The sequence below is a fragment of the Galeopterus variegatus genome, unplaced genomic scaffold, assembly GCF_000696425.1.
Source record: "Galeopterus variegatus unplaced genomic scaffold, G_variegatus-3.0.2 Scaffold103, whole genome shotgun sequence".
NCBI classification, from domain to species: Eukaryota; Metazoa; Chordata; class Mammalia; order Dermoptera; family Cynocephalidae; genus Galeopterus; species Galeopterus variegatus.
Genome location: NW_007726214.1, coordinates 497,786 through 522,335, shown reverse-complemented (window position 1 = coordinate 522,335; position 24,550 = coordinate 497,786). Strand labels below are relative to the sequence as shown.

Genomic DNA, 24,550 nt, shown 5'->3' with positions numbered 1-24,550 from the left:
CGGTCTGTATGTGGGATCCGAACCCTTGGCGGGAGCACCGCCGCGCTCCCAAGCGACGCACTGTAGCAGTGCGCCACCAGCCGGCCTATTTTAAAAAATTTTAATTCCATTTTTCCTCCTTACTGGCTTGGAAGTAATGCACTCTTTTTTTTTTCTTCTTTTTTTGTCCTTTTTGAGAACGGCCGCACCGCGCTCAACCAGTGAGCGCACCGGCCATCACTATATAGGATCCGAACCCGCGGTGGGAGCGCTGCTGTGCTCCCAGCGCCGCACTCTCCCGAGTGCGCCACAGGCTCGGCCCACGCACTCTTTTCTATTAGAAATTATCCTTAAAATTTTAACATGCATAACAATTTAACATAAAATCTAAATTAAAAATCAATATTTTAACCCCCCTCCTAATTGTCCTTTTTTTTTTTTACCTCACAAATGAGATATCAACATAATCATCATTAATTTTTATATAGGTAGCACTTGTTTAGATTTACTCAGATGCTTACCAAAACTTTGCTCACCATTCCCCTTTGTGCATCTGAGACCTCCTTTCTGGTACCATTTTCCTTCTTCCTAAAGTAGAATTTCCTTAAGTGAAAGATGGCTGAAGGCAAACTCTATTTTATCTGGTATGTCTTTATTTCACCATCATTTTTTTTTGGCAGATGGCCAGCACAGGATCTGAACCTGTGACCTTAGGGTTATAAACCTATGCTCTAACCAGCCAGCCTACTTAACATCATTTTTGAAAGATAATTTCTTTTTCTTTTTTTGGGGGGGGGGGGGCTGGCCAGAATGGGGATCCAAAGAAAGATAGTTTCTCTGGACATAAAATTCTAGGTTGATAGTTTCCTCTTATCACATTGAAGATATTATGCCTTCCTCTTCTAGCTTCCATTGTTGCAACGAGAAATTTATCATTGATTGTGGTTTCTTTGTAGGTGACGTATGTTTTTTTTCTGGTCCTTCAAGATCTTCTCTCTTGTTGTTTTGCGGTTTGACAACATAACTGTGTGTGAATTTATTTATCCTGTTTGACATATGTTGTGCTTCCTGTAAATTTGTGTTCATTTCTCAGTTCTCAAAGATTCTCAGCTCTTACTTCTAAATATTTTGGCTCTCTATTTTTTTTATTCTTTCCTTCTGAGACTTCATTTTTCTTATTTTAACCTCCATGTCTTTTAATATTTCTTTTATATTTTCCATTTGCTTGTTCTCTGTATTGTTTTCTGGAGAGTTATTTTAAATCTGGTTTCCAATTTATTAATTCTCTCTTCATTTTGGTTTCAACAATTTTTCATTTGTAAAAGTTCTATTAGTTATCTTTCACATTTGCCTGGTTACTTGTAATAATTTCTTTTTGCTGTTCATTTGGTGATTCTTTTATTTATTTAAAAATGTCATAGATATTTTATTCTGTCTGATTATTTTAATATCTGGGACCTATTGTTTGTTATTTGTACTGATTCTCAAGGTCTTTGTATGTTTGATGGTCTTTGATTAAGAGGTCCATATTTGATTTATTGTGAATCTGTGAGATTCTGGAAGCTTAATTTGAGGATATCTTCCTCCAGAAAGAAGATCTGCATTTGTTTCTGCTGAGAGCAAGTATGGGGGATTAGAAGAGTGCCACACAACTGGAACCACATTTAAACCTAGTTTCCTCACTACTTCAACTCCAAGATTTATTCTTGACCACCCAATTCCTGATATCTGGATTGATTTGTTAATCTACCTAAGGGAAATCTGGTTTTCATGTTTATTTATTGCTCACCTCTTAGATTTTAATTTTGGTGTTTTTTGGGGCACCCTTGAATATTACCTCTATTTTCCAAGGCTCAACGATACATTTAAAATTAAACTTATTCAATACTTAATATCTGACCACCATACTGTCAGTAGAGGTCCTCCAATTCCATTTTGTCCATGATAGTCATGATGATCTTTAAGCTCAAGTGTAATTGTATAACTCTCTTCCCCTGTGCTTAAAAATTGTTCAAATGTTCCTCCCAGCCTTTAGAATTGAGTCCAAATGGCTTAGTATAGCACTCAAACCAAGCAGTTGCTTACTAGTTTCCTCTCTAGCCTTCTCCCCATAGAACACTATGCTGCAGCTATCCTGAAGTTTTTTTTTTTTTTTTTTTTTTTAAAGATGACCGGTAAGGGAATCTCAACCCTTGGCTTGGTGTTGTCAGCACCACGCTCAGCCAGTGAGCAAACCGGCCATCCCTATATAGGATCCGAACCCGGGGCCTTGGTGTTATCAGCACCGCACTCTACCGAGTGAGCCACGGGCCGGCCCTATCCTGAAGTATTTTAAGTGCTCTCAATGCATCATTTTTGCATATTGGTCTTTGCACATATTGTTCTCTGTTTAGAAGAACCAGTGCTCTTCCTTCCCCAACTCCTCCTTGTACTCAAGGATTAAGTATATGGGTCACATCTTCCATGAAACCTTCTCTAACATTGCTTTCCTCTCTACTCCACCCTCTGGGTTAGGTTCCTCACCTGGCTGTGCCTATGTATACTTCTCTCATATCATCTATTATATCACATTGTAATCAACTGTTTGTCCTCACTAGACTATAAATTCCTTTATCTGCTCAATAAATATTTCTTGAAAGCATAAATGTATAATTGAAAGTAATCTGGCAGAGGACCGGCCCGTGGCTCACTCGGGAGAGTGTGGTGCTGAAAACTCCAAAGCCACGGGTTTGGATCCTTGTATAGGGATGGCCGGTTAGCTCACTTGGGAGAGTGTTGCTGACAACACCAAGTCAAGGGTTAAGATCCCCTTACCGGTCATCTTTTTTTTAAAAAAAAACCTGGATCCCCAGTAAATAGCCGGTATTCGTTCTACCATGTATAGACACCCATGTATGTGAGCGTGGTGCTGACAACACCAAGTCAAGGGTTGAGATCCCCTTACCGGTCATCTTTAAAAAAAAAAAAAGAAAGTAATCTGGCAGAAGCTCAGCTTGAGCCATAAACATCCCTTAATCATCTCCAAATTTCCTGAGGACCTGATCTTCACTCAAGGCTGAAATTAGTTCCCTCCCCTGACTGCCTTATGGCTATTCCAAGAGTCATATTTGTGACTCCTCTTTAAGGAGGGAGGTAGGCTATATTTTCTTAGATTAATACTTAGTTTTATACAATTTAGCTGCCTAATTAAGGTAACTTACTTTAAAACACATAGTTTATTTAGGCATAACTTATATATAATCCTGGTAACTATATATCTTGACAGGTGTGCAAACATTTCAGTTGGTATTAAAGCAATCACAGGAAAGTTTTTCTTTGTTTTGTCATTTTTTCCTGACCATGTAACTTCTGTTTCAGTGACAGTGATGTCAGATTGTCAACAGAACTATAAATGAGAAGCACTGTAAATAAAGAAACAATGGAGACCAGGAGGTAGAAAACTGTTTTTGAATATCATCTTTTCTCATCATAGCATCTCAAAACAAGTAAAACTCTCCAAATGAGGTATTTAAAACTTCTTTTTAGTGAGTAATATGCAATAGTGGAAAAAAGTATAAAAGCACACATGCAGTTTTTAAAAAATAAAAGCAAATACCTGTATAACTACAAGAAAGAGACTGGATTTAGAAAAAGATAATCACTGAGAAAGAAGGTAACAGTACATGTCCCCCATGCACTACACGTACAAATGACCAATAGAGGCTACAATATTGTCATCTATGGTAATATTTAGAACAGCTTCATGACACAAATTCAAATGTAGTAGGGTAAGTGGAAGATACAGTTATCCTTTTTCCTCTAAATACATTTATCTAGCTTGGTGAATTCTCCTACCATCCATAATAAAGTTTCTGTGTTAAAGGGCCAATGCTTAGGTATGTCTGAGCAGGAAGACCTAGCACATACATACTAAGTTCCATTTGACCATTAAATTTCATTACCAAAGGCAATTTCATGAGGGTACTTCAAAAAGTTCATGGAAAAATAGAATTAAAATATAAAATGAATCTTTCCATGAACTTTTTGAAGATCCTTCCCATATGAGGGAAAAGAGAAGAAAATCTTAGGACCTATTAAAAACAGATGGAACTGCACACTATTTTGTGACCAATGGAAAATCTTGGAGGATTGGCAGAATGCGATCCTTGGATAGTGGACTTTGTTTTGTCCTGATTATAAAATATATGATTGTAAAAAAAAAGAAAAAAGATCCCATTATAGAAAGGTACAATTTAGAAAATGAAAGTATCCTGGAATCTTATCCCTTCCAGATGACCACTATCGATAATTTAGTGGGTATTCTTCTAGATTTTAATATGCATATTGTTATATATTTATATGTATTAATATTCTTTACAGAAATGAGATTACACTAAGTGGCAACTTTTTTCACTTACCTATTATTTTGGATCTTTTTCCACATCAGTAAATATAGATCTTCTCATTCGTTGTAAGGACTACATAGTACTGTATTTTAGGTGCACTATCATTTATCTATCTAAGCCCCTGCTTGTACATTTAGGTTGCTTACAGTTTTTTTTTTTTTTTTTAAAAGATGACTGGTAAGGGGATCTCAACCCTTGGCTTGGTGTTGTCAGCACCACGCTCAGCCAGTGAGCAAACCAGCCATCCCTATATAGGATCCGAACCCATGGCCTTGGTGTTATTAGCACCGCACTCTACCGAGTGAGCCACGGGCCGGCCCTGCTTACAGTTTTTTGCTATTACAAAAAAAATGGTATAAAGAAATATTCATTTGTGTATTTCTGTTGAATAAATTTCTGGAAGAAATTTTGGGGTCAAAGATTATACATGTTTAAATTTTTGATAATGTCATTTTGCTCTTGTAAAAGGCTGGGCAATGGGAGTTTAATAAGTTCAGACAGTCAACACTTCATGCTGAATTTCCACTTAGTCAAGTATTCTAAGTGCCCTTCCTTATTCAAACTTCCTTGAAGACACACCTTAAACAACTCTGAAGGTAAAAGATCTTAAAGTTGCCTACTTGGGTAAAAAGAGGAAAGAACGCAAAGAAAAAGCATCATTTAAAACTATGCTTATAAATAAGGAGTTTTAAAATAACATTAGAAAATACTTATAAGGAAGTTGAATTAAAAAAGCCAGTATAGGGGCCGGCCCGGTGGCGCACTGGATAGTACGCCACTTGGGAAGCGCGGCGGCGCTCCCGCCTGAGGGTTCGGATCCCACATACAGACCGGTTCCCGCTCACTGGCTGAGCGAGGCGTGGGGGCAGCACCGAGGGTTGCAATCCCGTTGCTGGTCCCCGGTCCGGTACGGGGGCAACACTGAGGGTTGCGATCCGTTGCCGGACCCGGAAAAAGAAAAAAAAAAAAAAAAAAAAAAAAAAAAAAAGCCAGTATATAATTGAGTATTCAAGATTATCACAATTCTATAAAATACTGTCTACTTTAACATGATTTTCTAATTTTTCCCAATTATCTACAGAGAAAATATCACTTTACTAGGAAAAACTTCAAATCTGAAGATTCAAAATTAAAGCTGCTTGGGAAGGAATTTTATTATGTCTTCTTGAAGCCTTTTCTATATGTCCAATTCCAAAGCCCAATGTAATAAATATAATGATCTCAAGGGGTTATCAAAAATTCTACAAACAAAACTGTTTTTACATATTTCCTCCCCAAAAATTACTCTAAGAAGAGTGGCTTTCAGGATTTGATCTAAATCCCTGTTTCACAAATTAATGTAATTCATCCTAAATCTAATTCATATGTTTATGTCCACACAGCCCATAGAGACACTTCATAAAATAGATTGAGCATTAAAAGCCCACTCTGCTTTATCATATTGGGGAATGAGTAACTGTGACCTGGATGTTATTCTAGTTTAATGAATTATTTCAGCCTGAATGGGAAGAATGGATTATATACCTAGACAAATGGACAAATTTTTTCAATGAACTAAATGAAGATTATATCCTTTCAGGCTTATTAAAAAATCTGGGTGGAAAGACACAAAACTAGTCATAATGATCAGTTTATTAGTTTTCTCAGGGCTTCCAGTTGAGGTTTTTGTTTTTGTTTTTTTCTTAAAGCCATTATCAAAATTTCAAAAAATAAAAAACATGGCAATTGCTTTGTCAGTGAAAAGGAAATGCAGAACAAAGGCAAGCAACTGGTAATCCTTGAATATTCCTATACAAGCTTTAAATCTTATTCTGCTCAATAAAAATATCTTTAATTTCTACTCTAAAAAACTTAAGTGCAATTTTAGCACACCAAACAGTAACTTATATGCCTTTCTTTTCCCACAATCTGTTACTTATGAGAAAAAGGAATCTTCATTGATACAGTCCAAAGAGAAGTGAAGAAAAGAGAGAATTGACAAGGGGGAGCAAAAATCTGAAAACATGTCCAGGACTCCAAATCTATCTCCCACAACTAATCAAATAAACGATTTAAAATCAATTTAGAAACAGTTTTTTTTTGTTTGTTTGTTTTGTCCTTTTTGTGACCGGTAAGGGGATCGCAACCCTTGGCTTGGTGTCGCCCGCATAGGATCCGAACCCACGACGGGAGCGCGGCTGCTCTCCCAGCGCCACACTCTCCCGAGTGCACCATGGGGCCAGCCCTAGAAACAGTTTTTAAAGGCAATTATGGTATGTTCAAACCTCAGAAGAGCAAAAGTAAGTATAGATATATCTTTTGTTTTCAAATAGCTTTTCTCTCCTTGATTACGAACTAGCATATACACATTGTAGAAATTTTGAAAAGAAAAAAATCATAACAAAATAAAAATCACTCATAAATTCCATCACTCTATTATCATTTGGCAGTATGTAAAACCTCATTTTTCTCTACACATAAAATACACATATCTTCTCCCCTATGGACCAATTTTCCCATCAGTTTCTCTCCCAAACCCAACTCTGTGGCTTTCCTTCCTAGCAAAGGTTTGTGTTAATTATAGAACAAAAGATGATGTATATGTTATAAACCTTCATAAAATATTGGGAAGTAGAGGTAGAAGAAACTGTGAGAGTGCTGATTTCATCATCTTTCACAAAAGGGAGTCAATAGGATATTGTCTGAAATTGAATCTTGTGGTTAAAAAAAAAAATGACTCCAATGTCTTTTTGTTGTTGCTGTTGCTGAATCTTTTATTTTTAAATTTATTTTAATCTTTTTATTAAAACATAGTTGATTGTGCCAATGTTTTTTTTTTTTTTTTTGTCTTTTTTCGTGTCCGGCAACGGGATCGCAACCCTCCGTGTCGCACCTGCACCTCGCTCAGCCAGTGAGCAGGAACCGGTCTGTATGTGGGATCCGAACCCTCGGCGGGAGCGCCACCGCACTCCCAAGCGGCGCACTGTAGCAGTGCGCCACCGGGCCGGCCCTGTGCCAATGTTTTTGAAAACATTTTTGGTTTAACATTTTCAAACATATACAAAGTAGGGAGATTATGAAGCTCTATGTAGTTATCACCTATCTTCACAGTTACCAATATAACCTTCTTTCATCTTTACCTCCCATTCCACCACACCCTAGATTATTTCTGTGCAAATTCCAGCCATTGTATCATTTCACCCATAAAATACTGTAATACTCTCACCAAGAGATAAGGATTTTCTTGAAAACTTTTAATACAATATCACACCTAAAAAAATTAACAAGAATTCCTTAAATTTCAGTAAGTCTTCATATTCCATCAGTTGTTTAATAAATAATTTTTTACAGTTGGTTTGTTTGAATTAGGAGCCAAAGACCACACATAGCCTTATGTTTTTTATGAGCTCTTTTCTTAACCTTAGTGGGGCCTTTTGAAACAATATCTTGGGATGAAGAAAAGCAATATTTAGCTTAACCTCAATTTCCTTTTAATATCAAATTCAAGTAAAATTAGTTTTATTACGTTTTTAAAAAATGAGATAAATTATTCTATATGTGCAATTTTAAAAATAAAGTGCAATAAATATAATTTTACATAAATTTAACATAAGAAAAAGTAAATGAAGTAAAATTGAAGCAATTACTGAACTTCAAACATTCCTCTATTACAAGAGATATTTCCTAAAAGACCCCTTTCAAGTAGTTAAGAAAAGAGATATTTAAGAGGTTGGGGTCATTTTTTAACTAAATTGCAATTTTAGACAACACAGTAGTCCCCCCTTATCTGAGGTTTCGCTTTCTACAGTTTATGAGCTGCAGTCAACTGCTATCCGAAAACATTAAATGGAAAATTCCAGATGTAAACAATCCTTAAGTTTTAAATTGTACGCTGCTTTAAGTAGTGTGATGAAATCCCACTCTGTCTAGCTCCATCCCTGTCCCGCCCGGGACATGAATCACCCCTTCGTTCAACATATCCTTGCTATATATTCTTCCTGCCAGTAGGTCACTCAGTAGCCATCTACTAATCAGGTTGAATTAGAGGTATCTCAGTGCTTGTGTTCAAGTAACCTTTTTCTACTTAATAACAGCCCTGAAGCACAAGAGTAGTGATGCTGCAATTCAGATATGCTAAAGAGAAGCCCCAAAGTGCTTCCTTTAAGTGAAAAGATGAAAGTTCTCAACTTAAGCAAAGAAAAAAAATCATATGCTGAGCTTGCTAAGATCTATGGTAAGAACAAATCTTCTATCTGTCAAATTGTGAAGGAGAAAAATTCATGCTAGTTTTGCTGTTGCACCTCAGACTGCAAAAGTCACTTCCATAGTATGTGATAAATGCTTAGTTAAGATGGAAAAGGCATTAAATTTGCAGGTGGAAGACATGAACAGAAATGTGTTCTAATTGATGGCAATCAGGTTCAATACCATCCACTGTTTTCAGGCATCCACTTGAGGTCTTGCAACGTATCCCCTGTAGATAAGAGGGGACGGGACTATTGTATCTAATTAACTTCTTGCTATGAAAGATAAAAATTAATATCCCTCCCATACTTTATTACCTTACTTCCCTACTTTTTAATTATAATTTTTATGCTGTCAAGACTTATAACATGTATATTCTAATTCTATAACCATAATTCACCAGATCTGCTGTATCCTATCTGAATGTATGCATAGAGAGTTGATGCTGGTTACATGGGAGTTCATCATATTTTTTTTTTATCCATTTTTGTATGTCTGAATTATTCATAATTGTGAAAAAAGGCAATGTTTTATCTGAATGTATGCATAGAGAGTTGATGCTGGTTACATGGGAGTTCATCATATTTTTTTTTATCCATTTTTGTATGTCTGAATTATTCATAATTGTGAAAAAAGGCAATGTTTTAAACTAAAAAAAGATGTCTAATAATATTCGCAATATTTCTGGGAAATGAAATTTCTTTTTTTAAAATTGTTAATTATATCTCTATTGGTTAAATTCTTTATCAAAAGCATGTAGTGTATTTACACATTTTCCCCCTAAAACAAACAGGAATAATAACAGTTTGAGTGAACTTTTACAATTTCAAGTCTTGCATTATTCCTTTAAATCTTTCTTATGAGCAGAGTGAAAATGTTAAAAGCAATCCTTCTAATGGCAAAGGATGATGGTACTGGGAAAGAGTTAACTGCCACATAAAGCATAATTAGTGCAATTAGTTGTCTACATAGAATGGGCAGCAGTGGTATATCTCCAATATTCTACTTGACTATTCCAAAGTGCCACCCAAAATAGTAATGTATGGAAGCTCAAAAATAAAAGCACAGTTTTCTTACTATTCTACTAAGCAGAAATCTAGATTAAAGTTGAAACGATACCTAAGAGACATCTAAGTTCCTCACCTAAAACCACAATGGAAGACCTAAAATCCTAATTACATGCAGCCGCAAGTCTTATCCCAAAAGTTAATTACCTAAATTTAAAAGCTGGCTAACAATAATAAAATGATCAATAATAATTTTTTTTTGGCAGTTGCCAGTACAGGGATTGAATCCTGGACCTTGGTATTATCAGCACCAACCTCTAACCAACTGAGCTAACCAGCCAGCCCCTGATAAATTTTTATTTAATAATAACTCAGATTAATTTTAGAGATAGAAGACTCCTTGGAAATTATTCAATTCTTTATTTTGCAGAGAGGGAAGCAAAACCCAGTGAAGTAGAGAGTTTCAATAGGATGCTTCTGGAACAGTTTTGATTAGCAGTATCTAAGTTAAAGAAGCCAAAATGGGAATGGATGGTTTATTGTGACTGATTTTTAAAATCTTTTTTTTTTTTTTTTTTGTCTTTTGTCTTTTTCCGTGTCCGGCAACGGATCGCAACCCTCAGTGTCGCCCCCGTACCGGACCGGGGACCGGCAACGGGATCGCAACCCTCGGTGTTGCTCCCGCGCCTCGCTCGGCCAGTGAGCGGGGACCGGGCTGTATGTGGGATCCGAACCCTCGGGCGGGAGCGCCGCTGCGCTTCCCAAGCGGCGCACTATCCAGTGCGCCACTGGGCCGGCCCTTTAAAATCTTTTTGATTAGATGATTTTTTTTTCACCAGCTTTAGCAAATCTTTTACTTCTAATCTTTCATTGCTAATAAATTATAATGATGAACTATACCTAATGAAGGATCATCAGTAGCTTGAAAAAGCACAACATTAACATACTTTATAATTAAAAACTAAAGTTTTATCCAGGCTGATTTATCATTTTTTTCTATAAGTATGACTAGTGGCATTGTTTTTTTTGTTTTGTTTTGTTTTGTTTTTTAAGGTACAAAATCTTCTATTTGTAATAACCTAAATTTATACATATAAAACAAGTCTTCTAAAGAGTCCCATAGAGTACCCAATATAAAACATACCCAATATAAAAAAATATACCCAATATAAAAAAGTACCCAATATAAAAAATTATCCTAGATCATCCTTGGTTAGATACACATTATTCTCCATGCAAAAAGCTGGTGGACATGAGTAAAGCTGCTGGACTTAGAATTTAATAAAATGTTTTTCCCCCTTCAACAATACAGGCATTGGGTTGAAGGCTATCTGCATCAGAGAAATATTTTCTTAGGCATTTTGGACAATCTTTTCGCAGCAGGTGCCATGGATCTCCCCCAGTAGAAGCTGACTCAGACTAGAGTAACTTTGACACAAGTTGCCAAGAGGGAAGCAAAACTTCATTTGCTAGATTACCCAAAATATGTAGTTTAATATATTTACCAGATAAGAATCATACCCACCCCCTTCCCAGCTGAGAACACTCACCAGAGAATGTCTCTGCATGGGAGCAGGATGTAGTACCAACTGGGCCACTGGATTGCCCAACATTGGCTGTCAGGTGATCGGAGTAGTGGCATTGTTTGAAAGAACATAATTGACAAGTACAGGGACATTATTCTTAGCAGCAATGTTCATACTGGATTCCTGAAAGTCCATTAACCCATAGAAAGAATGGACAGTGATATACTCATATAATCAAATAAGTTATCACAATGAACAGGATTAAATTAAATTATACACAACAACAAGGATGAATCTCACGAACATCATATTGAATGAAAGAACATATAAGTATTAACCCAATAATACAGAGCTTAAAAACAGGCAAAACTAAAATATATTGTTTAGGGATGTATACGCATGTTAAAACTACAGGGATGTGAGCAACATATGATTAGGGAAAGGTACAAGGGGAGGATTCTAGGATGCTGATATTGTTCTATTGGTAGTTATGTGAGTGCTTTAAAATTACTTGTCAAACCGTCCATATGTGTTCTTTACACTTTTCTGGATATGCTGTATTTCACAATTTTAGAAAACTTAAACAATAAAACATATAACTGAACATCCAGTTCTGTTTGGTACTTGAGTTTCAAAATATCAGAGTTCATTTAAAGGAGATGGGATACTGTCAAAAATATCTGTGGTTATTCCAGTTGCAAATCACTGAAATTATCACAAGCATCCAGTTGATGTACGTTTTTCCTAGAACCTGTTTTTCTTCACAGACTAACTTTTGCTAATCTTCAGAATTCAGGTTAAGAGTTATCACCTCTCAAAAGTCTTTCCCAACATCTCTTCTCCTTCCCTCTCCCACTACTTCTTCCTACCACCCATCTCAGTTAGGTGCATTTCCTCTTGTTCCCTCAGTACCCAGAATGTAGTTATGCACATATCACACGGTATCATAACGGTCTGCTGACTTTCCTGATCCCACTCCCAACCTCTCTGAACAACCCCATGCCACTAGACCATAAACGACCTTATAAGCAGGAATTATTGTCTTTGTTTTCTGTGTACATCCAGGACTTGACATATAAGAGACATTCAATAAATTTTTGGCGACCAAAAAAATGAATGAAAATATATTTCCATAATTCCAATTAACAATACTTCTTGCCAATTTTTACTACAGTGACATATAAGAATTATGGTAAAAAGCTTTTATTTCACAGTGCATAGTAAGTACTCAAAAAATGGCATAGGGCTGACTGGTTAGCTCAGGTGGTTAGAGCAAACACCAAAATCAAGGGTTGAGGAAAGGAGAGGTGAGGGGAAGGGAGGGGAGGGGAGGGGAGAGGAGAGGAGAGGAGAGGAGAGGAGAGGAGAGTGGGGAGGGGGGGGAAAGGGAAAGTGGAATGGGGGAGGTGAGAAGATGCGGAGGAGAAGAGGGGACAAGGGGAGTGGGGGAGGAGAGGGGAGGGGAGGAGAGGGGAGGAGAGGGGAGGAGAGAGAAATAACTTAATAAATAAATGGCATTACCAGGAGAAAGCTTTGTAAAGAAGGGAGGAGGGTTAAAAAACAGTATCCACAAACTGAAAAGGTAAGAGGTTAAAAGATTATCACCAAAGGTAAAAAAATGGTATCATCTCACCCCCATTAGAAAGACTTTTATCAAAAAGACAAAAAATAACAAATGATGGAAAGGATGTTGAGAAAAAGGAACTTTTAAACACCTTTGGTGGGAATGTAAATTAGTACAGCCATTATGGAAAAACAGTATGGAGATTCCTCAAAAAACTAAAAACAGAACTACTGTATGATCCAGAAATCCCACTACTGGGTATTTATCCAAAGGAAAGAAAATTAGTATACCTAAGATAAATCAGTATATTTGCACCTCCATGTTTATTCCAGCACTATTCACAATAGCCAAGATATGGAATCAACCTAAGTGTCCATCAACAGATGAATGGGTAAAGAAAATGTGGTATATATACATAATGGAATACTACTCAGCTGTAAAAGAGAATGAATCCTGTCATTTTTGGCAACATGGATGAGCCTGGAAGACATTACATTAAGTGAAATAAGTCAGGAACAGAAAGATAAATACCAAATGTTCTCACTCATATGTGGGAGCTAAAAAAAAGCTGAACTCATAGAAGTAAGAGAATAGAACTGTGGTTTATGGGCCGGCCCGGTGGCGCACTGCTACAGTGCGCTGCTTGGGAGCGCAGCAGCCCTCCCGCCGAGGGTTCGGATCCCACATACAGACCGGCCGCTCACTGGCTGAGCGAGGTGCGGGTGCAACACCGAGGGTTGCGATCCCGTTGCCGGTCCTGGTCCGGTACGGGCGCGACACTGAGGGTTGCGATCCATTGCCGGTCATGAAAAAAGACAAAAAGGAAAAAAAAAAAACAACTGTGGTTTACTAGAGGCTGAGAAGGGGAAGGGGAAGGGGTAATAGAGAGAAGGTTTATTAATGGATACAAACTTACAGCTTGATAGGAAGAATATGTTCTAGTGTTCTATAGTACTGTTTGGTGACAATAATTAACAATAATTTATTGAATATCTTCAAATAGCTAGAAGAGAGGATTTTGAATATTCCCAACACAAAGAAATGATAAATATTTGAGAGAAGGTGTACGGTAACTACCCTGATTTGATCATTACACATTGTATACATGTATCAACATATCATTCTGTACTCCATACACATGTACAATTATTACGTGTCAATTAAAAAATTTTTTTTAAGGGCTGGCCCGGTGGCGCACTCAGTAGAGTGCGGCGCTTGGGAGCGCTGTGGCGCTCCTGCTGAGGGTTCAGATCCCATGTAGAGACCGGTCCGCTCACTGGTTGAGCACGGTGCGGGTGCGACACCGAGGGTTGCAATCCCATTACCGGTCATGGAAAAAAAAAAAAAAAAAAAAAAAAAAAAAGACAAAAAAAAAAGGAAAAAAAAATTTTTTTTAAGTCAAAAGCATTCTAGGCTCACTCCTCTTATAGGTAACTTAATTTTTTTGGTAACTTAAATAAGGATTCTAATAAATGAGGTTTTAAATATACTAGCAATTCAATTAAAGCATTCATTGTTCATGAGTCAATAATATCTATATCAAAACTCTTACCAAAGGCAATAATGACTAACAGGGTCCTGATTTCAACAGGAAATATTTTATTTTGGTCAGGCTGGTACTCAAGTTTTATTTTCTCGTTGAGGTCAGTGTTTTTTAACTGAGATAATATCTAATTTTAAATGTACTTGAAAGGGTAGGTTCTTCAAACGATATTTAAATTTCCTGATAGTTTTCATAAGACAATGAATCTTAATATTTTAGAACTAGTCTGTGGCAGCAGCTATTCAAAATAATCTTAAAAGGATGACAATATTTCACTAGCAATTTGAATATATGGCCTACTGTCATCCTTTCTAGTCCTACAATTCTTGAAGAGTGTGTGTGTGTGTGTGTGTGTGTGTGTGTGTGTTTGGCAGCTGGCTGGTGTTATCAGCACCATGCTCTAACCAACTGAGCTGACTGACCAGCCCTTTATATATTTTTTGAAACAGATATAATTTGAAAAAAAATTATAGTACTGGGTTCTAACCAGACGACCTTATGGAAATCTGCAGCAAAACTTGGGAGTTTGGAATCCAAATTTCAACATTTAGGATTTTTTTGACATGTCACGAAACTCAAACCATGTAAAAACAAGTAATTATATACACATTAAAACATATTCTCACGGGCCAGCCCCGTGGCTCACTCGGGAGAGTGAGGCGCTGGGAGCGCCGAGGCTGCGGGTTTGGATCCTATATAGGGATGGCCGGTGCACTCACTGGCTAAGCGTTGGCTGAGCGTGGTGCTGACAACACTGTGCTGAGGGTTGCGATCCCCTTACCAGTCAAAACAAACAAACAAACAAACAAAAAACCCCATATTCTCACAAAGAACAAAGAGTAAAAAAATCATTATGTCCTTAATTTGAACATAAAAATTATGTGGGCTTTGCTGTTTTTATTAGACTGAGGTTTTAGCAAAAGAAAAGTCTAAAAGTCTCTGCCTGGAAATTGAAATCTTCCATCATCTGTTTTCAATCTAACTTGCCAATTTTGAATCCCATTATTCCCCAATAATGCCACATACTTTAGTCACCCTAGCCTACTCAATTACCTACCAAACAAATCGAGCTCATGATACCTTTGGTCACTCAGGTTCTCTCATCCAGAATGTGTTCCCATCTCTACATTTATGTTAATCCTACGCATTCTTAAGGCTTGTTTTACTTCCTTCTATTCTTTTCCAGATTATTCCAACCCACGATGATTTCTCCTCTTTAACTCCCTCAGCTCTGATTGTTTTAACATGAAAAAATCTGCTGTTTTTTATTGTTGTTCACTTTAATTTTTTTGTTTACTTGAAAAAATCCTTTGTAGTATGAAATATAATACACATACAAAAGAGCACACAAAAGTAGAAAGCTCAATGATCCCAAAGCGAAGATCTATGAAATCTCTGCAAGTCCAGAAACAAAAAACTGTTAGTACCCAGAAATCCCTTCATGCTCCTTTCTAACCACTAACAACCCTTTCCTTCCCCTATACCTTCCATAAAAGTAACCACTATCCTAACAACTATAGTAATCCCTCCTTTACTTTCCTTTATAGTTTTACCACCTAAATATGCAACAAAAAACACTATAGTTTTTTGAATTTCATATAAATGGAATCATACAATATGTATTTTTTGTGTCTGGCTTCCTTCACCGAACATTATGTGAGAAACATACATGTTTTGTAACAATGCTCATTTTCATTCTGTATAGAAAACATATTTATACTCATTTAAATAAAAGAACGATTCCTTTTTATCCATTCTGCTGTTGATAGACCTTTGGGTTACTTAATTTTTATAAAGTATGTATCTCTTGTCTCCCCAACTAGAATGCAGGGGCCATACATTACACTATTTTACATTTACCTTTCTATTTGGCATAATGCTAAGTAATAAATAGGTGTCTCCAAATCTAGTAATAGTTTGGAAGATGAGCAGAAAATAAGTAGAGATGGAAATCAATTTAATATTTTTAGAGATAGTTATGTAACTGGCGTTTTGTAACTACTAGTACTTAAATAAATCAGAAGGTTTGACCTCTCCTATTTATTTACACCTAAGGATTTATTAACTCTTATTCTTCCTGAGCCAACTGAATGCTAAAAATTCAACTATCTTGAAAAATAAAATTAGAGCAAGTCAAAGGGTGGTTAATTGTTATTCACCCATTTGGTACAGTATCTCACCAATATGTTGAGTACTCACTATTGTCATAGCTCTTAATGAGCTCCTTTATTTTTATTCTATATCCTAAAATTTATATTAACTATTAAAAATGTATAAACACACAAAGACAAGGCAGTTTCTTTAGAACACAGAAGCAAAAATTCCAGTGTCTAGGGTTAGCAGGAAATTAATCATTCCTATTCAAAACTAAAAAAGCCAAATGGCTTTTTCTAATATATTCTTCTTCAATAGTCAGTGAATGTTTCCCAGGCACTGTGTAAACATATCAGGACAGTATTTATACTACCTAATCTTCAGCTCTATTCTGACATTTTTTTGGAGAGCTGGTTTTGCTTTTTCATTTATTTGCCTTTTATGAAACTGGAGCCTCATCAGCTTTCTCAGCAAAAACAGGAAAATACACTTCTGGGCAAGATCTTCTGATCTGCGTCTTGGCCAATACATATGGGCATGTCTCTAAACATACCTGCCTCATCAGCTTTCTCAGCAAAAACAGGAAAATACACTTCTGGGCAAGATCTTCTGATCTGTGTCTTGGCCAATACATATGGGCATGTCTCTAAACATACCTTTTTTTTTTTTTTTTGGTATTTACTGAAGACTTTGTTGGAAAGGAAACAGATTGTTGAAAATATTACATCTATATACTTCCTCATGAGGGAAGAAAGTGATGGGAAAACATAGTAAAAAGTTAAATTACAAATGAAGGATAATGTATGCTACTAGTAGAAAATCCAGGAAAATATTTGGTTATATAACAACTTACTAACTCAAGACTAATTCTACTATAAAATAAATGTTCTAATAATAAGGAGAAATTTAGAAAGAAAGGGAAAGCTGAAATCATTTTAAAAATTTTTCTAAAATTAATATAATCCTCATCAATTGTTGATATTTAATTTCTGCAGATCTATAGAAGAGAAAGGAAAAATTATTTCTGCTATAAGAAACCTACCCATTGGGTATTTCTATAAGACAGCTAATTACACACATTCCTTGTGTTTTCATTTAAAAGACTTTCTCTCTCCAAAGCGCAAGAAGATTTCAATACGTGGGCCCCTCTTTCTTACTTTAGTAAGAGGTTATTATTTCACCATCAACCTGATTTGGGAAACTACAAGTACAAAACTTTACACTGTACGAGGGCACTTCAAAAAGTTCATGGAAAAATGGAATTAAAAGAATACAAATCCTTCCATAAACTTTTTTGAAGACCCCTTGCATTATCCTCTCCTGTGTCCTCTAACATTCTGGAGTAATTTTATAATTAAATTACACTTCAAGTAATTATACTTCTGGATTTTACCTTCCAAGTACCACTCACCCTCCCAAACTCTTCCATATCCCAGACGGTTGGAGCACAATTCTAAAGCCAATTTAGCATTAATGAAAATATCCCATCACATTATTTCCAAACTATTCCCATATTTAAGAGTCTTTGAGATAGCCTAGCAAACCTAACTGCTTTACCTCTTTATCTTTTAGTCCCAGGAGCAATACTTCTTCCATAAGGGTGAGGCGGATATCCTTAGAGTCTCCAGAGTCTTCACTGTCAGGACTCCTCTCTTGGTTGTTACCTTCCTCATTTTCCACCTTCTTTTCAGAGTTCTTGCTTATTTCAATGCGACGGGCCCGGTGAGTTAAAGTGGTCATTCTTACCTGTTTCTGGAGGGAGTGGTGAAAAAATATCCACATGTGTGCTTATATAAATAAACCTATACAGATATTCATACATTCACACTAAAAATGAATACAAGTAGGATACATTTATAAACTTAAATATAGTAAGAAAGACAGGAGTAATGACTGGAAGAATTAGGTAATACAATATCTTTTCCAAAGTACAATAGCTTGGACTCCACAGATGGCACTGACAAGAGATCAAATCAGTAATTCTAAGTCCAGTAGAAATGATCATCTTTTAAGCCTACTGATTTATCATGCATAAGCTGTAACCCAGGAGTGAACGTCTACCTCCTCTTTCATAAAATGGATCCCCGAGTTAAATAAGATGGAACAGCAAAAAATTCTGAGCATCCAGCCCCCAAATGCATCTAGTAATTTATATACAATTTCTATAAATGTTCAATGGTACTACATTATAAAACACACACACAAAAATAGAAAGTAAAAAAGAGTAAGAAAAACTAAATAAAAATACATGTTCTAATATTTCCATCCCATCTCCTGACTCATTTCATGCACTCACTTTGGAGATCATTAGTCTAGAGAATAACACTCAGAAAATCATGTGTAGAACACAGCTGTATAACACCAAGGTCAAGTATAGTTAATTCCACATAGTAAGTAAACTTAGCATCTCTAGCTCTAGCTAGGCATCTTGCAAATACACAAATAGCTGCCAACAAAAAGTATTGGCAAGAGAATGTTAAAAGATTAAAAAATGCTTTCTCAAAAAAAAAAAAAAAATCAAAGCACATGCCCTTTTATACCATGCACTATAGTTGTTTAAAAAATCTACAGTCAAAAGAAACTGCACTAAATCATCTGTGCTAAAGCTTAAGGTTAAAGTTAGCATATTTGATATAAACCTAGATGTCAGTTTTAAAGATGATATTCAACAAATATTTTTAACCAGCAATTATATAAAATATCTTCAATATCAAAAGTATAGCACGAATTTTTACCAGCTCCCATGACTGAATCCAGGTAGAACTGGATATAGCAATATTTCCCTTTACTTCCCCTATGTACTGTTATCAAACCTTTTGTCAAACATGTCCCATACTTTCTTTCTGACTCTATTCCTCTCTCTGTACCTGCTGGGGTTCTCTCCCTTTTCCCTTCCTCTTTGAATTCTACCCATTCCTCATAGGCCTATTGAAGATCCCAGTGTAAAGCCTTAAGTGAATCTCCTTCTACATTACCCATATGCCCCATTGCTAGAATTGGTCTCTCCCTTGGCTGTACTTTCACAGAACTTTATTTATACTTACTTCCTTTAAAGTATTTTTTATAGCCTTTCTTTTGGTATGGCTGTCTCTCAATTGTTAACTTCTTGAGGGCAGGGATATTGTCTTCTTGGGTTTGTATATTCTCCATAGCAACTAGCACAAAGTCTTTAACGTTGTAACTGCTCGATAAATATATACTGATTAAAATGAATACTCAGAAACGCACGTTAACATTTAAAATAGAAATACAAACGAAGTGACTTACAAAAGATTCTTTGTTCAAGGGAATATTTGAAATATAATTTTTCATAGGAGGCAGGAAGAGAGAAGAAGGAAGAGAACCACGAAATAAGTGCTTAAGGGCACTAACTCGATCTAGCACAGTGAACAGGGATTATTTCCTAACCCAATCCAAGAAACTTTAAACCTTCGGGGGAAAAAAATTAAGGGGAATTTTCTTTGAGGAATTAATTTTCTCTGGACATTTACTAGTTAAAAATCCTATTTGAAAAAACAAACGGCCAAAAATAAATAAATAAAAACCTCCCTTTCCTCATAAAATAAAAAATTTAGAGGTTTTTTTTTTGGAACATTAGGAAATGTAATTTTCCTGTTGCTTACCTGATGTTACTCCTGGATCACGGCTGGAGGCAGGCTGAAGATTGCGCTCTATTTTAGGACACCTGTTTCCCTCACCCCACCCGCGTCCTAGTAGGTGAAAAACTTCTCAGCCACGCAGAGAGCACAAACTTCCTGATCCTTCGATGCAGAGAAGGAATAACACATCAGCTTCCTCAGAATCACTAGGCAACCTACCTTGGTGTTTCTTTATTGAGCCAATCAGAAACCATCAAGATTGAGTCTAGCCAATCGGAGTTTACGAGGGGAGGCTCTCCCCCCGGCTACTGTATTGCGATCCAGACAAACACCACCAAAAGGAAGCAGGTTTGGGTTCAACCTGACAGCTGGTCAATCCAATGAAGGAACCTTTGTGGAAGAGAGGAAAGAGGGTTGCGCTCCCCACCCCCATTAAACCAGCCAATCAAAGCGTTCAGTGAGTTAACATGGGCTGCCAATCTCGAAAGGTTTCTGTTGGTCAATTTCAGTGTAGCAGGTGTGTTCCTGAAGCAGCATATACTGGGACAATTAGGTGAGGTGTGTTGGAACCTCTAAAGCTACGAATAAACAAACATTTTAAAATTGGTTGTCTCTGATGATCACCTTGTCCCTGACTTGCCTGTTGCAGAAAAACTGATCTGGGGCAGTTTGTGGACGTTTATTTGGTTTACATTAAGCAGGATGGGTACGTTTCTACCATCGCATACATACATACCTGCATTCTCTATAGCGCTTTTTACTGACAAACCCATGGATAATATGTTTTTGGAATACAGATGCTTAAACTAGGAGAGGCAAACTGACCGAGTTTTAGGTCTCCCTTTTCTAAAACAAAGGAAACGGGAAAAGCTGGAATCAGGTCCCAGGTTTCTCATTAAAAGCACAGTATCTTTCATACTACCACTCAAAAGTTCTAGGAAGTGTGCTCATTTCTTGTAAAGTAATATCTACCAAAATGATCTCAAAACTGGTATGTAAACATTTTCTTCTAAATAAATAAAAATTAGAAGCCATGATTTCCAGAAAGAGCCCCATGGTTAAAAAAAAGAAACCAGTAGAAGCCATGAAAGAGCCTACATACTGAACAATATTTTATTTATGCTGCTAAAAATGCCAGACTTTAAAAATCAGTCATCTTTTTGTCCTATAGTAAAAAATGTAAAAAAAAAAAAAAAAAAGGTAAAGCACAATTTTTAGGTTGTACATTATATTTTATGTTAATATACTATGTCACAGTATTGAAGAACATTGTTTTAATATAATAACAACACAATGATAAATACAGCCACTTAAATGATATAGTTTTGACATAAGTAAAAAGTGAGTACCTACCAAATTTTGATACCAAAATAAACATTATTTGTTTCAAAAAAGATGTCTTTAGAGGGCCTTAAAAGTTAATATACATTTAAGGAAGTGTTCACCACAATAGAAGACTTCAATACTGAGTAGATAATGAACAGAATCAATTATTACATTTATACTTTTGGTGTTATTCAAAAGTTCTTAGATTTTCCTCAGATAAGATTAAGAACCACAAATATGATAGTCAGCTGAGAACCTCATTTTAGTGTATGAAGTGCTTAAAACTACATATAAATTTTCAGAGGCAGGATAAACACACCTTAAAATAGTAATACAGTGTCCTTTAGTTTAAATTTTTGAAAAGAACTTTGCAAATGTACAGAAGAAAAAGTGATTTTTATATATGTTCTTTTGGTTCACTAAACTTTCTCCTTTTTGGCATTGACTCTTGACTAGAAGAATCAAAGTGATGGAGGACCTGTCAAAAGAAAACAACTACTAAGAACAGATACATTCTAGCTTAAATAAATGCTTTAATTTTAGATAGTTTTTCATGTCTCTGAGGTTTCTTTCTTTTTTTAAAAAAATATACCTAGCATACCTATTTCCGACTAAAATAGGATACCTGGGTTCTTAAAAGTAGGATAAAATTTATTATTGACATATTTACATCTGATGGCTACTGAAAGTATATGCCAGCAAAATGTAAGATCTTCATCAGGGTTGTTGTAGTAGTTAGAAGATAGATTTAACATTATATCCTCAAAATAAGACAAATATTTTGGGGGGATGAGAAGGGAAAAAGACTTAAAAATGAACTACAAATAGAAAAAACATTCTGCCTTGGCGCCATGTAGAATTTAAATCGTCTTGATTTTGTACACCTGGTACTTAGTAGTGCCTGATGGATGTTAGATATCTAACGCACATTTTTGAATAAATGGGAGAATGAATTAGAAAATGCCTAACAAGATTCCCTGAGTTACTGCACTTTGATTTTGCTTGAAAAAGTTAAATTCACTAGGAATAACAAATTGCATTACAATTTTGTGACGGGAAAAAAAATTAAAACTTAATACATTTGAAAAATTAAAGAACCTAATGTCTTAATGAAATGTCAGGTTATTCCATTCCCTTTTCAAGTTACGTAAATTGAAAACAGTATTAACCAACTATATTTTTGATTTTTATAAATAGTTGTAAGTTTTTAGGTGTTTAATTTTAACCTCAATACTAAAAATTCTAGTTGGAAAATATGAGTATCTCAGAAATTATAAACATATAATTTGGTAAAATAAGGTTTTATAATGAAACAATTATAAATCAAGTATTCTTTTACCCGAGGTACTACAAGGAGATGCCACATTTTTAGGGAACCCACGGATTTGATAACTTATTTTATTTCTACTTTACTTTTGGTCTCTAGAAAGCTCAGATCAAATTTGTGATCAATTTTTAGCTCTATATAAACAAAAGGGCCTGAATATTCTTGTATTGTCATTTTCTCATTCTACTCATATTTTTCCTGAAACTCATTTTTATTTATTTTATAAATTCCTCTAATTAGTTTGAGTTGTTCATAAAATGAGACAGTAGATATTAACATGGCAAAAATTAATAAACCAACATAATGTATCTTATTTCAAAATTACCTCTTTTTTTTTTTTTTTTCTGGCAGCTGACCAGTACTGGGATCTGAACCCTTGACCATGGTGCTATAAGGCAGCACTCTAACGAACCGAGCCAACTGGCCAGCCCCCAAATCACCTCCTTTTTTGAACAAAATATATTTAAACAAGATCAGAGCTCTGAGGTATATCTAGGAATATTATTGAACTTATCATTTAAAATTTAATGTATAGTAATTATATTCTGATACTTGCCATTTTATTCAACCTATACATTATCATAAGACTTACTGTTTTCCCAGATTCAGGGTGACCTCTCTTCCGATTTTCTTTAGAAGATTTTACTGGTTGATTTCCATTTGCCTCCAAAAAGACAGAATAATTACTAATTGGTTATTTCCCAAAGAACAGCCAACACTTGATTTTTCAACCTTATGCAACTATATACAGTTCTTTAAAAACAGCTTTATTGAGATATAATTCAGAAACTATACGATTCACCCATTTAAAAGTATACAATTCAATGATTTTAAGTATATTCACAGAGTTGTGCAAACATAACCACAGTCAATTTTAGAATACTTCCATCACCCCAAAAAGAAACCCCATACTCTTTTGCTACCACTCTCCTATCCCCCTATCCTCCCACCAGCCCTAAGACTTTCTGTCTCAATAGCTTTCCCAATTCTGACTTTCAAATAAATGGAATTATATATAATATGTGGACTTTTGTGACTGGCATCTTTTAATTAGCATAATGTTTTCAAGATTCATCCAAGTTGTGGCATGTACTGGTACTTCATTCCTTTTTATTGCTGAATAATATTCCATTTTATGGATATACCACATTTGTTTATCCATTTGTCTGTTGATGGACATTTAGGTTTTTCCCACCTTTTGATTATTGCGAATAATGCTGTATATGCAGGTATTAAAACGAATATTGGAAGACAACAAATTATTAGCTGTCATATTTCTATTCCCTAAAAGGACATACTTCTTTTTTCATGCTTGAAATGCCCTTTCCAATGTTAACTTCTTTAGTGTATATACCACTGGAAATTTTCATTTCTTGCCTTTTCCTAACCATAATTCAGTCATGATTCTTAAAATCAGGAGTACTCTGGCTGACAGTTCGTATTCAAAAACATGTACTATTTAAGGAATGAATTTATGTTCCGAAAGCATCTTAATGTTACATTAGAAGGAAATTTTGTCTAATAATTGTTTTTTTCTTTTTTAAAGATGACCAGTAAGGGGATCTTAATCCTTAATTTAGTGTTGTCAGCACCATGCTCTCCCAAGTGAGCCAACTGGCCATCTCTATATAGGGATCTGAACCCTTGCCCTTGGTGTTATCAGCAACACACTCTCCCAAGTGAGCCATGGGCCAGCCGTCTAATAATTGTTTTTAATGCTTGCCTCTCTCCCTATATCCTGGTAAAGGATACTCATCCTAAATAGAAGCCGGATGTATAGAACATTTTGCTGCTAGAAGCACTAATTCTTTTTTTTTTTCCTTTAAATTTTTATTTTGTCGATCTACAGTGTGGTTGATTATTATGGCCCATCACCGAAACCTCCCTCCCTCCTCCCTCTCCCCCCTCCCACCCAACAATGTCCTTTCTGTTTGCTTGTTGTAACAACTTCAAAGGATTGTAGTTGTTATATCTTC

The 24,550-nt window shown here is 35.7% G+C and overlaps 2 protein-coding genes across 3 annotated transcripts in view; both read right to left on the bottom strand.

Annotated features, from left to right (window-relative positions):
- GOLPH3L (golgi phosphoprotein 3-like) overlaps positions 1–20,120 on the bottom strand; it is a 41,853-nt gene extending 21,733 nt beyond the window's left edge. The window contains exons 1-3 of one of the 2 annotated variants that reach the window (XM_008584606.1): positions 19,946–20,120; positions 19,367–19,503; positions 17,880–18,074 (exon numbers count right to left, since the gene is read on the bottom strand). In XM_008584606.1, coding sequence (XP_008582828.1) covers positions 17,880–18,062 — 183 coding nt within the window. In that variant the 5' untranslated portion in view covers positions 18,063–18,074; positions 19,367–19,503; positions 19,946–20,120. The remainder of the gene's footprint in view (positions 1–17,879; positions 18,075–19,366; positions 19,504–19,945) is intronic. The other variant, XM_008584601.1, reaches the window with a different exon arrangement.
- A 1,524-nt stretch (positions 20,121–21,644) lies between these two features.
- The window catches only part of HORMAD1 (HORMA domain containing 1), a 16,698-nt gene continuing 13,792 nt past the window's right edge, over positions 21,645–24,550 (bottom strand). Inside the window, 2 exon segments of the mRNA XM_008584591.1 lie at positions 21,645–21,725; positions 23,167–23,238. Coding sequence (XP_008582813.1) covers positions 21,645–21,725; positions 23,167–23,238 — 153 coding nt within the window.